Source organism: Phyllostomus discolor, chromosome 5 (genome assembly GCF_004126475.2).
Source record: "Phyllostomus discolor isolate MPI-MPIP mPhyDis1 chromosome 5, mPhyDis1.pri.v3, whole genome shotgun sequence".
Lineage (NCBI taxonomy): Eukaryota > Metazoa > Chordata > Mammalia > Chiroptera > Phyllostomidae > Phyllostomus > Phyllostomus discolor.
The window spans coordinates 139,374,846-139,389,710 of record NC_040907.2 but is presented as its reverse complement, the minus strand read 5'-3'; the positions used below and the strand labels follow the sequence as shown (position 1 = coordinate 139,389,710).

General features: G+C 34.3%; 1 protein-coding gene across 2 annotated transcripts in view; it reads right to left on the bottom strand.

Moving 5' to 3' along the window:
• Positions 1–14,865, bottom strand: part of PCDH15 (protocadherin related 15) — a 775,879-nt gene that overhangs the window by 161,962 nt on the left and 599,052 nt on the right. For both annotated transcript variants that reach the window (XM_036026943.1, XM_036026942.1), the window contains exon 22: positions 7,648–7,764. In XM_036026943.1, the coding sequence (XP_035882836.1) occupies positions 7,648–7,764 (117 nt within the window). The remainder of the gene's footprint in view (positions 1–7,647; positions 7,765–14,865) is intronic.

Here is a 14,865-nt window from a genome sequence, read left to right as displayed (position 1 = left end):
TGCTGCTCATCAGCCTCCTGATAGCTGGTTCTGTTGGAAGGCTGTCAGCAGTGAACTGTCTGCTCACAGAAACACACTCTGACAGAATTCCAGAAAAGGCAAGCATTTTAACATATTTAAAGAGTACTTTCAACTAGACTGTTGTGGTACATTGCATTTTTTTTTTTTAGCAAATATCCATCTGCCCCAATAATTTTGGGCTTGGCCATGTGACTGGTTTTGGTCAATGGGACATGAGGGACAGTGACACACAACCAGAAGTTTTGCATGTCATCCTGTCCTTCACTGTGTGAAAAGTGGGACGGCTCAGTGATGGATTCCTGAGGAAGGATGAATGTAGAATGGACATGAACTCAACCTTCACCTGAAACCAAGGCCAACCACATAGCTGCCTCAAAGGCCCATGCATAAAAATGTAAATATTTTCATAATTAACTTGTGATATTTTGGTATGGTTTACTCTGGAAATTTGGGTAGTTAACTCTGATTCTATTACAAGCATTTTTGCTTTTTGTTTTTTTTTAACTTTATGCGATGGCATTGTTTTATTTTTCTTACTATTTTTACTGAGTGTAAGGTTCTTCCATTTCAATCTTGTTGCTATATGTTCAATCCTGCTGTGCTGGAAATTCACAGGATACTTCAACTCAATAATGATCACAGCTATATAGGAATCTGATGTGATAGTCTGTAATGTAACTGATAATAAATACTCCTGACACTGAAATTTTCCTGAATGCTCTGAGATTCCTTGACTCAGTGGTAAAGATGGCTGGGAGTGGGGGAGAGAATGAGGGCAAAGGCTCTCTGTTATTATGGTGAATGGAAAAGACAGGTATGAAGCCAGACAAGCTATAGCATTTAGCTATAGTAGATGGTAGTCCGGTCTTACAGAAACATGAATACAGAACATTCAGCTCTGGTTCAGTTGAGAAGAGGTGAAGTAAAAACAAAATTGTCATAGTGATGGTCTGAAGCCCCAGTTCCTTCTTCACTGCCCCATATGGCACAGATTGGCCAGATCTCAGGTCTTCCTCGTGGGTGTTGTTGACCTACGCAAAGGAATTTTAGCCCCAACCTGCCCTCTGCCTCTAGCTCATGAAGTGCTATATATTCCTTTGTTTGATGAACCTGTAACTCTGGGCAAGAGATAGCTTCCTGCCAGCCCTGGTACTCTGGTTTCTGGATAGATCTGGAGAATATTACTCCTTCACTAGCTATGTTATGACTCAGTTCTCTCAGCCTCCACGTTCAGGGAAGGGAATTAGACAATTTCTATCATTCTGTGAATGGTTGCACTTAGATGTTTTGAAATCATATTTAATTGAATTTGATCTAATTTAATCTCATTTTCTCCTTAAAATATTGCTTTCTTATCTATCATACTTCTATCAATAAAAAATTACAAATATCTTTTCACTCTAGCTAGAATCTCTCGAAACACTTTTGACTATACTTCTATTCTGCTTGTGATCTTCAGCCTCTGGCCCAATCACTATTAATTTTTCCAGTTCCCCCTTTTCTGTTTCCACTTTATCATTTTCATACCTAAATGAAGGCAACAGCTGCTAACTCACTGCCTGGTTTCATTTATTACCTAATCCGATGAGGTCTTCACATCACAGGAAATTAATTGTTCTAATATGTAGCTTTGATCTTGCCTTTGTCCTGTCTGTAAGTCATCAGTGTGCTCCTATTTTCTAGATAATAAAATGTGGTTCATAAAACCATATCTGCCATATTTCCTGTCCCCAAGTGAGTGGCTAAAACAACTTTAATGTATTCTTTTCAATAGCTAACATTTATTGAATTGGACATAGTTCAAATCATATTATACAAATTCATAAACGTATGATGAATGTTTTGACTCTGCAATTTTTGGATACGTTTCCTATGCCAGTCTCTTCTACCCACACTTAAATGAATTCCTACATTTTGAAAAATTGAATTCCTATCAAGAGCAGGCTCAGACCATACCAGGGCACACTCATTTCTTGGCATCTTTCAATCACAACATTCTGGCTATATCTGTTTCTCTGTCATCATATCCTTCTTTGTTAAGTCCACAATAAATGCTTTCTGATTGATTTATTCATTTAGTAACTATTCTGAAGTGTCAATATTGCTCCAGGCCCATGTTTGGCTGAAGTCTACCACCTGAGTAAAGCTACCCTTTGAGGAAATGGAATGAGTGTAAAGTGGATATGACCAAGAGTTACCATTTTGAGGGTGTTCAGGTCAAGAATCAACACACGAAGAACTGAGCTACTCTTTCAAAGGCTCTATTCCCATTTTCTCTGGTAAGAAATTCAAAGTAAAGGACATTATTTAAGCCATTAGCCATTATTTTAGCCCTGATAGGAATGGTGGTTCTTAATTAGAAGACCAACATTCCCATCACAAACAGTTAAATCTAATATTGATTTAAAGTAATGTTAACAATGTAATTGTTCTCAAAAGAAAGCTCTCAGCTACAGAAAGGAAAGAAAATAACACAGATTCGTAAAACACTTAAACCTTTTCTTGACATTAGTGATGTAGAAACTTTCTCATAAAACCTTCCCTTTTGTACTCATTTACACTTTCAAATCTAATTATAACTCATTGTAATTTTAAAGATCAAGTCTCAATTGTTTCATGGTGTACTTTCAAATTAAATACCTGAGACCAAAGGGACTAAAGCTGGGATTATATCCTCTAAGTTTTCACAAGCTGACATGAATCATGAAAATAGTTCTTAATTATTTCCTTAAACAGCTTTGATGTGAGAAAAAACAAACAAAAAAACTCACTGAGCTGTGTACATTCTCCTATATGATCCTGGGTCAGGAAATATGGTTTGTAGGCACTGATCTTTAAAACCAGAATTTTTGCAACACTGTTGGCAATATCCTAAATCAATACAGTATAATAATATGAGTCAGTACATGGTGTGTGAAGAAAAATAGAACTGTGGAGATATCATGTGCAAATGATAAAGTAAAACTTATATTACCTGGACTTAAAAATACAATCTTATTCTTAGCTTTCTATAGTTTTATTTTTTATAAACTTTTAAAAAATATTTTATTTATTCTAATTTTAGAAAGAGGGGGAGAAATATCATTGTGTCGTTAATATTTCTGATTCTCACATGGCCCCCATTGGGAACCTGGCCTGTAACCCAGGTATGTGCCCTGACTGGGAATTGATCTGGTAACCCTTTGGTTCACAGCCAGCACTCAATGCACTGAGCTACACCAGCCATGTTCTGTATAATTTTAACTACTGCACACAAAGCAGGGAGTAAATGATGGATAAAGACAATTCACTGTTGTTCTCATGTTACTGTCATGTGTCTGCCAGTAGGCTGCCACAGAATAACTACTTGAATGCTTAAGCATTTTGAAAACATCATCATAATTATGTGGCATTATTTGGTGATGACACTACATTTAATAAAACACAAGATATACATCACAAAAGAAAACAAAAAACGACCATCTTTTTTACTCCCTAGAGGTCAACAAAAGTGCCCTTGAATGGTTGAGAAGGTTATAAAAGCCACCTGTGAAAACACTTTAAATACAATCCCTCAGGCAGCTTGTCTGAACTCTGAATGACTAGTATAGCTCTCAAAATCTCTAGAGGGAAAAAAATACCTCACACTTGGAATGGTCCTTTTATACAAATACTCAAAAAAGTATAGTGAGAATACTTACTGATTTTTAAGCCAATTACTATTGAGAACTTACAAGATCATTTTTATGGAAGAAATTTATTTCATAAGTCAATATCAAAACCTGAAGAAATAAATCTTCAATGTCTAAATAATTCTTATACCAATATATGCAAATAAAAAAACTTTGTCTAAATTGCTATTATTAAACATGTTTTACTTTAAAGAATAATCTTATGAATTCCTAACATTTATGAAATGAAAAGAATGATACAAAAATGAAAAGGCAATCCTTTGTGGACCCCCATACTTTCTTCAAAATGAGCACAGTATAAATCTAATTTATTTATTCCAATTTTTCCATGTCCACATTCTCACAAAGGACAGTATTCTGTCAGGAATTCACCCGGCCCACAAAGGGAACTTTTGTATCATGGGTACATCAGAAAGAATAAATATATGCAAATAGAAATTACACTTGCAGTTTTGTGTTTTGTGAAAGTTTGGAGTGAGATGTCTCTTGTGATGAGAAGAAAAATGTTAGCAATATTTAATATCCAAAATAATTAGTCATTCACTATCCATATCTCCAGTGAACCACATAATGTGAATGCTGTCACAAAAGCAAACCAGAAAATAAAAGTCTTAATGGCTTTAGTTCAGTGGAAAAAAAAATATATATCCCTTGAAGATTTTTTTCTCCCTCTAGATCACTTCTACTCAACATGCACTTTATAATTCTTAATTTATATTCAGCAATGATGTGCTCTCTGGCTTTATAACCTTACGCAGTTTCTCTACCGCTACTTCAAAAGATTTTGTTGTTGCTATTTTGTAGTTTAAAGTGGGTGGTTCTCATTTCATCCAAAAGAAAAAAAAGATGCCTTGAAAAAAAAAGACATGGCCAACCTCTAGAAATGAAATTATTTTTGCTGAATTGTAACCATACCTATTGGAGGCTGTAGGAGCTGCGCTGTGTGATACATGCATCACCCCACTTAATTCTCACAGCCCTCAAATGGCCAAATTACAGATTGAGACATTTCCCAGGATCACAAAACTAAATTTCTGAAGAACTGGCAATTGGTCAATTCTGAAGAACATAGAAATAACTGTTGATTTATTCATTTATTCAATTAATCAACAAATGTTTTATAAGGGACTACTAAGTATCAAGCATAGAATTAGATATGACAATACAAACTGAAATAAGTTTTGACTCCTGTCTTTAAGGACATTACTTTCCAGTTTGGAAAGAGGCCAGTAAGTTAACATAGTGTCACTATAGATACTTATAGCCCCTTGTAGGAGAACTAATGTAGACTCCTGAAAGGTCCCTATGGAATTGAAACTATTTTGTATATTTATAATAAGAATGGAGTAGAAAACACTTGGCAAGTTTGTCCAATAAATACTTAGTCTACGTTTATGGCATCAACATAAAATAATAAAAGTAAAAATCAATCACTTTGAAAATCACATAATGTTTATTTTCTGAAATTGATCTTTTATTTCAAATTGATGTAGGTGCAGCCAAATTGGATAAAGACAATTAAGGAACCCAATTTGCAGCAATAATTGGAGAATTCAGTGCTGACTGTCAATTATACCAAAAGATTACTAATGTTTGGAGGTTTAAAATTGAGTCTGCCCCTGGCTGGTGTGGCTCAGTGGATTGAGTGCTGGCCTGTGAACCAAAGGGTTGCCGGTTCCATTCCAAGTCAGGGCATGCACCTGGGTTTTGGGCCAGGTCCCTGGTAGGGGGCATGAGAGGCACTGATGTTTCTTTCCCTCTCTTTCTCCTTCCCTTTCCCTCTCTCTAAAAATAAATGGATAAAATCTTTAAAAAATTGAGTCTGATATCATACATATTCACAAACTGAAATAAGGTATGCTCAGTGTTTCAACTGAATGCCTGGTATCCACCTTTTATGTATTTAAAAGCCACTATTGGATATCACATTTCAAAACTATTGGAAATGCAAACCTAAGAACTTCTTCCAAAGAAAGAAATATGGGATTTGAGTCTGATAAATTTCCAAGAGAGGCAGTGTGTAATAACAAGGTCTTTTCTCTAAATAAGTAGCAAAGCTTTTTAGAATAGACAATGGACTAGGACAACTTCTCTCACATTGGTAGAGTGATCTGAATGTCAAACCAGGTGACAAGGTTGCAGGTGCTGAAGGCAGAGTCAGGGTGTTGCCACCCGTACTATCACTTTGAGGCCTGTCCCACACTGGTGACCAGCAGGCTTACCTTTAGTCTTTCATCATTGATGCCATTTAATATTACCTTAAATTATACAGTAATAAAAATTCTTAGAAGTCTGAGTATGCTAAGATGCTGCATTTGCTTACATTTATATAGTACACTGTGGTACAGTGTGGTGTGGTACAGTGTGGTAAAGCATTGCATACAGTTTCTACAAGTTTAGAATCAGTGTTTACCTACAAGTTTAGAATCCATTTCTGGACAGCAAAAACTGGCTTGCACAATGACCATTATGGAATTAATGTTCAAAACATGTCTTGTATAGAACAGAATGTATATTCCAAATTTCAATGTATTTTTTTTATCTCTGACAGTTTACTTAAAAAGGCAGACAAAGCACCAATTTCACATTTACCACCTCTATTGGTGTGTTCAAGATTATTAAATTCTGCCTATTATATTTCCCAAGATGCAATAAATGTTTCAAAGATCTTATTTTATTTTATTAATTTTTAGAAAGAGGAGGAGAGAGGGAGAGAGAAAGAGAGAGAGAGAAACAGCAATGTGTGGTTGCTTTTGCACCCCTATGGGGTAGCTGGCCTGTATCCCAGGCATATGCCCTGAGTGGGAATCAAACCAATGACCCTTTGGCTCGTAGGCCGGCACTCAATCCACTGAGCCACACCAGCCAAGGCCCAAAGATATTTTACACACTCAAAGAAAGGAGATTCTGAGTAAAAGGTCACTGTTTTCATGTTAACATTATTATTTTCAAGACATTTTTGTCACAAAAAAACTTTGTGTGACTTGTCATAGTTGAAGCTGAAAATTGTTATAAATACTATTCACCATTTATTAAGTAAATAGCATCATATCAATATTATTTATGTTAGTAATATGAAGAACTTTAATCACTTATAAAATTCAGTTTATTTTCTATTTTCTCACTTTTCTAACATAGTTTATTTAATATCCTTAATTTTTTATATGTTAGCCACTAACTTACAGTGTGAGCTCACTTCAAGTAAAAAATAAATAAATAAATCTCCAGAATTTGGTGATTATGGGAATATATAATTAATATTTATAAAGCACTCAAGTTATTTATAGAAAGCATTTTTATATAGATACTATTACTTCTATATGCTATTTTAATACATTAAGATAATTACATTAAGTAAAATTTGACTCACTTCTGCTATAATAGTATTTTAATTAAAATCTCTCAATCATGAAAGGAAATATGGATATACCAAAGAGGTAATATCCTAGATAAGAAAATAATTTATTAAATACGTTCTAAAAGCAACATTAAAATTTTAGTTTATCACATTCAATGTAAGTGTTATGTCATGTTGATTTAGAGTTTGATAACAAAATAGCCATATATTAATAAAATGGCAAATATGTACAATAAAGCCTATCCTGGCTAAACTAAGCTTTTATTATTCTAAATAAAGAATTCAAATGATATTGGTTCCAAATATAGACAATTCTTTTCATATATATTTATCATTAGTACTTGATAAACTGGTAAATAGTAAAATTCCAATTCCAGTAAAACAAAAAGCATATCCCTAACTGTCTAAGCTCAATAATAGCCATGTGAAATAAGCTCTGTACCTGCAGATGCAATGGGCAGAAATACAAAAATGAATGAGCGAACAGAGAGAAATATACAAACCACATGTACTGCCTTAGGACCTGGGTCATTCAGTTATGAGTGTTAAAGGTTGTCTCACTACAGTTCACAGTATTAATCAATATCTTCCACTTACAGGAGGGTCTGCATCTTCAGCATAAACGCTTGTGATAGGTGTACCCTTGACAGCATCTGGAGCCACTATCCCTTTGTAGACACGTTTACTGAACACCGGAGGATAATCATTCATATCCTGTAAAACATAATTAAGAGTTTAGTGCTTGAGTTGAAACTGGGTTAGGTGTCTGGTTACATGACTGGCTCCATTTCTTCATATCATGCAACCCATTTGCCACTGTCAGCCTTCCATCCTCTCAATTCCATTACTTTCACTTCAGAATGGCACTCGCTACATTATCAGAGGTCCTGTATGTTATTAATGTGCATGATATTAACCAAAGGCCATTCCACTGGAGTAAACAATCCATCACCCTAACTCCCCCACCACCTAAAATGCACCTTTTAGAGACTGGAGTAATGCTTGAAATTTTCTCTAAAGATACTCCTATTGAAATGATGTATAATTTAATTTTGGAAACAAGTAGGAACAAATTTTACAAAAAAAAAATGCCATTCAATGAGATTCGTGTAGAAGATGGTATTTTTATGTTTGTTTTGTTGTTACTTTTTTTTTCAGAAACTCTCTAATGTTTCTGTTGTAACTTCAAAGTCTTTATATACTTAGCATAATGGTATGATTAAAACATTTCACATGCAAAGTGTGAAATATCTTTTGATGTCATCTTATACTTTTACAACTGTAAAATGATTAAAGAATGTTTTCCCTGTAGCACACTATGATAATGACAAATATGATTAGACAGATATTTTTATACACAAAAAACAATAATTTATTTAAAAAATTTTTTCAAAGTATTTATATGCATCTTCTTTAACTTTCACAATTCAGTAATATAAATGCTTTTTTAATTTATATAGTATCACTCATTAAATAAATATTTACCAAGTTCCTCCCATTTTTATGACCTCATGCTAGTCACTGGGGATATATGGTGTCTCAGGAAGAGATGCCCCTGTCCTTACTTCATGTTAGTGCTTTATAGCTGGTAAAGACACTGATTCTACCAATAGGTTAGTTTACCTAAAGTAAATTACTTATCTGGTAGAGCTAAACTGACATATCTGGTCCCCAGAGAACACGATCATTTTTTTCACTCAAGTATTTTATAGAGAATTGCACATTATTTTTTCTGAAAAAGCAACACTTATGACCTTGGTTGATTTAAATTTCTTAAACGTATTTATTCTAATATAATCATTACACCTTGCATTGTTTGGGGTAATTTGGATCAAACATGTTTGCGCCCAAAGCTCCTTACTGTTAATTACCTTACCCTCTAGGTCATCTGTTTCTCACTTGTTATTAAAAACAAAAGAAGATTATTCTACATCGTATTTGATATTTGCTCTGATACAACAAGTTTCTTGTACACTGTAAATTGGGAACACACTAATTAACTGACTATAAACACCTCTTTGATAAGAGGTCAGGGTAATTATCTCTTGCAATCAAATAGAGCTTGTTTTATGTTCACCATACAGTTGACTTCTGAATTGCAAATATGAAGAAACCTGTGGACTCCAGTATGAAATAGGAGGTCTTGAACTGTGAGCAAAACTGAAAAAGAAAAAATAAATACAAATTTTCTCCATTTTGACATATAATATTAACATTCTCTTTCATAAAAAAAGAAGAGTTTTTTTGTAAATATTGAACTTTAGAATCTGAACAAGTAGATGAATTCAGGAAGCAGGGGTTCTCCATAAGGAGGGCAGTATAAGGTGTTGACCTTGAGGTTTCAGGGTGTGGAGTAAATACTGCATATAAAATGCTTGCATGCATACTATCCCCTGCTCTTTTTAAGAGTGCCAATTACCTTCATTAGTGAATCTTGTAATTAAAAAGGTGGAAATCCTACTGTACCTCTAAATCTTAACTTCTGGAGTTTACAAAAGAAGGAGCTCAGCATTGTAAATTCTCTGTATATGGATTCCCAAAGTCATATAAACTCAATATGTTCTTATGAATTTTCTTCTGCTTCCCAGGGGATATTGAAAACCTTAGTGTTACAAGGTATTTCTTTGATCATTGAATTCTTCAGGGGAAAAACATATGATGTTTTTCAATTATGTCAGTTCAGCTGCTAACACTGCTAAATACAGTGTCCCATTTCTCTTGAGAAAGTATTCACTAGATTTGCCTTCTAACTGAATGCAAAATGACCATTTCATAACCTGGCCTCACAAACCAATTAGATGCAAATCTAAGGCTCTAAATAACTGAAGACCATTCAAAGATTGTATCTCTAACTTACTTGCTTACCATTGGCAGGATGTAGAATAAATCGATACAATTATTATAACAGTACTTCTTATGGTACATTGTATATATTATGGGGCTACAATCTTTTACCGTAGCTAATATGTACAGCCAGATGCACATAGTTCTTACATAATGCATTATATCAAATTATACAATTTATTGAGATGTAATGCCAATGAACATAATCAATAGTTGGGCATATTTATGCTCCAGAGATGTTGGAAGAAAAATGGACACATGACTAGTTTCTGTACGAATGCTCTATTATGCATTAAATTAAGGATGAGCTTCAATCTCAAAAACCAAGCCACCCTCTATTGCCCATTACTCCACTAGAGGGTAGTATTAGCAAATAGAAACATTTCCTTTTCTGTATGCTTATTAACCATTTTATTACTAAGACACTTAATAGTTTGCTTTCTGTTGTTATAGTTTTAGTGGTTCTGTGGTTGTCGGTCTGAACAGTAACTAGTTTTCTTGATTCTAAAGCCTATCCTGAATGTTACCAAGTTCTCAACTAGAACATCATGATGCTCTTTAAAAAAATGTTGTACTAGTAAACTTACAGTTTCATCCCATGTACAACCACACCTAAAGGTACAGCTAGCTAAGAGGGAAAAAAATGTTTCATTTATTTATTATTCTAAACTAGAGGCTAAAGTAATCATAAAACTGATTTCTGTTTTGGCATATCAGCAAGTATATTTAAGGAACCTTTTTTTATGAGCCTACCAAGAAAATAGAAGTTTGCAGGTAAGATTAGAAATTAATGGCAGGTTCTTCATAAAACATAAAGAGAAAGAGGTAGCAATTTTTAAAAATAATTCTCTTAAATCATGGGTAAAAATTGTTCTGAATAAAAGACTTTTCCTAATACAAAAGAAATAATGGGTTATATTCTGATCATCTTTTTTAAAATAATAGAAATATAGAGAATGCCAGCCTCAATCTTAAACTGTCACACAAAACAACTTCTGTTACTACCATAATACTGTCTAGTGCTAGCATTACACACATAGAACTGTTTGGCTGCCCTGCTTTCCAAAAATCCCTTAATGCTTATGGGGCTGATGCCTAGTCTTCCTTGGCAGACTACAAAGCTGATTTCTCTGTTGCTTGTTACCAGTTCTGTTTCCCACTATCAGACCCTCTATTTGTTAGGTCTCATATAACTATCTCCCTTCTGCTGTTTTATTCCCCTCTTGGCTTTTCTCCTTGTCTTTTCTGACTTCTCTCTTTCTTATGGTTTTGCACATAGGGTCAAGGACCATATCCAGACAAACAAACCTTTTTTTTTCTGTTTTGCATGAGTCTCAAACACAAATCATATATTTATATCAACTTTTTTTTAAAATCAAAACTTATCCTGGAAGCTTTTTTTTTTAGTTGTGTAAATTTGTTTTAGTATTGCTTTTATTTCTGAGTTTAAGCTATTTTGAGTTCTTTGGGGCAGTATATCTATGTAGAATAATCAAAGTTATGCTTTGTTACAAATGGAAAATGTACAGTATGGCTCTCAGTATCACAAATATTGATGGGGCTCCCACTCTGGGCATTAGGTAGCACTTTTGGTGGTGGAGATATGATTACCACCAAGAAAGGCATACTGCCTGCTGGTAGTGAGGTTACAGTTTAGTGTGGGAAGCAAAAATTAAATAAATAATGTCAAGTGTGATAGATGTGCAAGTACAAGGATATGATGAGAGTGTATTGCAAGAAGTTTAATTAATTTAACACAGGATGCATTTCTGATATCTGAGCAACTGTTCCATCACTCATGAATTCTGCCACATGAAATTGTCTTCCCAAATTGACAGTTAAATCAGAGGAGGATAACACTGTGCAACATTGATAAACCCAGTTATTTAATACGTAATTCCATTCCCTTCTAGTTTCCCTGTGTTACAACGGTAATGTGGAAGAAAAGGAGTTGAAACATTTTTATAATTTTTCTAAGCCATGATATTTTGGCCGATTAGGACAATAAATGCATATCTGAGCTCAAACCAATGAGCAGATTCAAACAATAACACTCTATTTTAGACTTTCTCAGAGGTGCACTAACAGAGACACGTGTGCGCACACTGCGTATGGTTGATTTTTACTTGGTGGGTTATCAGGCATTATCAGGCATATGTTAGGTGTCTTAAGTTTATCATCTCAATTATTTTTGCAAAAATATGTTAGCTATTAATATTACTATTATTCCTATTTCACAAACAAAAAAGAACCCTGGAAGCTTAGAGAGATTAAATTGCTCATCCAGCACTAAAGGATAGAGCTATTATTTAACTCTGGGGGTCTGTGCAGGCAAGGAGAAAGAGAACTGGTAAAGTCATCAGAAAATTATATGTAAGATGAGTAGGATTTTCATTTAAAAAATCCATGTATAACTTTTAAAATATCTCTTTCCAATAATATTTTACATTTAAAAATTTCTTCCAGCTAGTTACCATACTTTTAACTGGCAATCTAGTGAGCTTCTGAATATTGTATTTCCCTGAAGAGAATTTTTATGATTGTCTATAAAGCTTTTTTTTTTGTAAAAAGGCAGTTGTTGTGGTTGTATTCCTATTCTTAAAACAGTCTATTCAAGCCTATAAATACTTATTTTCACTAAAACATAATGTTTTATTTTCCAAATTCAATTCTTTGAAAAATTATCTTATCAGAAGCTTTACAAACAAAAAGAGTCCCTTGATCAATTGTGGGAAATTACATTTTATTTTCTTGAGATTCACAATGTGCATTAGCATATGAAAGCTCCTATATGAAGGTCTACAATATAGAGATCTGTTCACTTATGTATAGCCTAGTGTTTCTCAAATCCATTGTCTACTGAAATTCTTTGTATCTGAAACACCCATTACCATATCGTCGAGCTGATGCTCTATGAAATATATCCACAGAGACCCTGAAGACACTGAGATATTAAAGGCACAAACTACTACTGCTTGGAATATTGCATGACTTTCATGAATTAAAGTTTTATAGAGAATTATTGAAGATTCCAGTATATCAAGTGCTCCTCCCAAATCCAGCAGCCAATTCACCAGGGTAAAGATATCAGCTACAGCAATGGTGGGACTGAGAAATAACGGCAGTGGTCAGCAGTAACTAGCATCAACAAGGCTTGTCAGCCTCTGTTGTCCCTATTAGGAGGCAGCTCAACTTTGGAAACTCGTGGCAGTAGCCAGCCTGCATGCCATTTGCCTTGGCATGCAGGGGAAACTGTGATAATCACCAAAGGATGAAAAGGTAAAATCTCTGAGCATATACATTTTTATTTGCGTCCTCTGCTTTGGTTATTCAGAGGTAATATGCCACATCTTGGTTGTAAAACTCTAGAATAGCAGAATGTGCAGATACTTTAAGAAGCTATGTGACTCAGCCCATGATGCCCTCCCTGATGTATTCACATTTTTAACCCTTCTGATGAACACATTAGAAAAAACACTAAACAATAATATAACAGTGCAGAGCAGAATAGAGAGAAACATTTAAAGACTATACCCCCCAAAAAGTTTATCTCCAGTTCAACCAACTCCAACGGAAAAATCAACTCCAAGTTGTAAAAAATAATGATCACTCTATTAGAATATAATCTCACTAGCTGGTTCATTGAAATCATCTTTAACTCAATCTCTTGCTTCCAGAAGAAGGGAAGGAAATATGATGTACATCTTGACATGTCCAAAGTCTCTTATTTGTGTGAGTCCTGGACTACCTCCTAGTGTCTCATACTGTAGCCCTTGTGACCCAGTCAAAACTAAGACTGTGCCAGTCCTGTCACCATGGAGCACCAGTGGCATATCAGCAACTACTGGGTGTCCATGGTTTGGTAAATGGCACCTTGATACCAAACATTGAGTTCCTATCTAGAAAAGCTAGAAAAACCTATTCTCAATATTCTATGGGCATGGGAAGATTTCTTTCCACCTAGAGGAGGAAACCCCTTTGAAAGATGAAAGTGCTAGCACCATCTTCAAAGCTCATTGTATGTCCCAACAACCTTGGCCATTATGGGTAGTTTTCCATTTCAGATCCCTCCACCTAGTTCTGCCCACTCCCACACCTATACCCATTATGCCAGACAAACAAAACAAGGATGCACTTGTCTCCTTCTTCCAGGGGAGTGTTTCCCTCACTCTTCTTACTGCTCCTCTTTAGGCATTCTGTCTAAAATTGTAATCAGCAAAATGGCTTAAGTTATCCTTTTTATCTTGAGCAAGTCCTTTACACTCCTTTTATTGTTGTTAAGTATTGTCTATCTATTAATATATTTCACTTTTTCTGGCTTGTATTCAGCTTTTGACTTACTATAGAAAACAGACCTTTATTTCTGTGCATTTTCTGTTGTACATTAGAACTCAGTGTGTAACATCAGATTTTTCTCTGAATTTTATGTTTTAAATTGTTTAGAGTTTTATATTTGTTTTCCAGAGATTCATTCATATGATCTAATTTTCTACCATCACTGATTCAACTATTCTAGATATTCAATAAATGTACAATGAAACAGGCTTTGTTTTTATCAATGTTCTATACATTTTTTTTTCAATAAAACATATTATTTTCTTATCATTATTGATTTTGTTTTGGGACATCAGTGGGACATCAAGAAAGCTCTTGGCAGGTATTGTCATATAATTCTATTTTCTTTCTATTGTGAAAATATTTTCACTTCCAAATATTACTCCAATTTCCCTATGATTAGTCCAATTTTAGCTGAGTTTGATGAACTAGAATAGTTGATATTTCTTTTATTCTTCTTTATAAAAGAAATTATATTTCTTCTCATTTTCAAAGAGAAATCTTCAAGATGCTTTCCCTGTGGTGACTGTTTTGAGTAGAAATATCTCTTAGCAAATACCATGAAATTATGTTATCAGCAAAGCAGCTTGTCAGTACTGCAAGTAAACAGACCAATAGCAGGAAATTTGTAAGCTT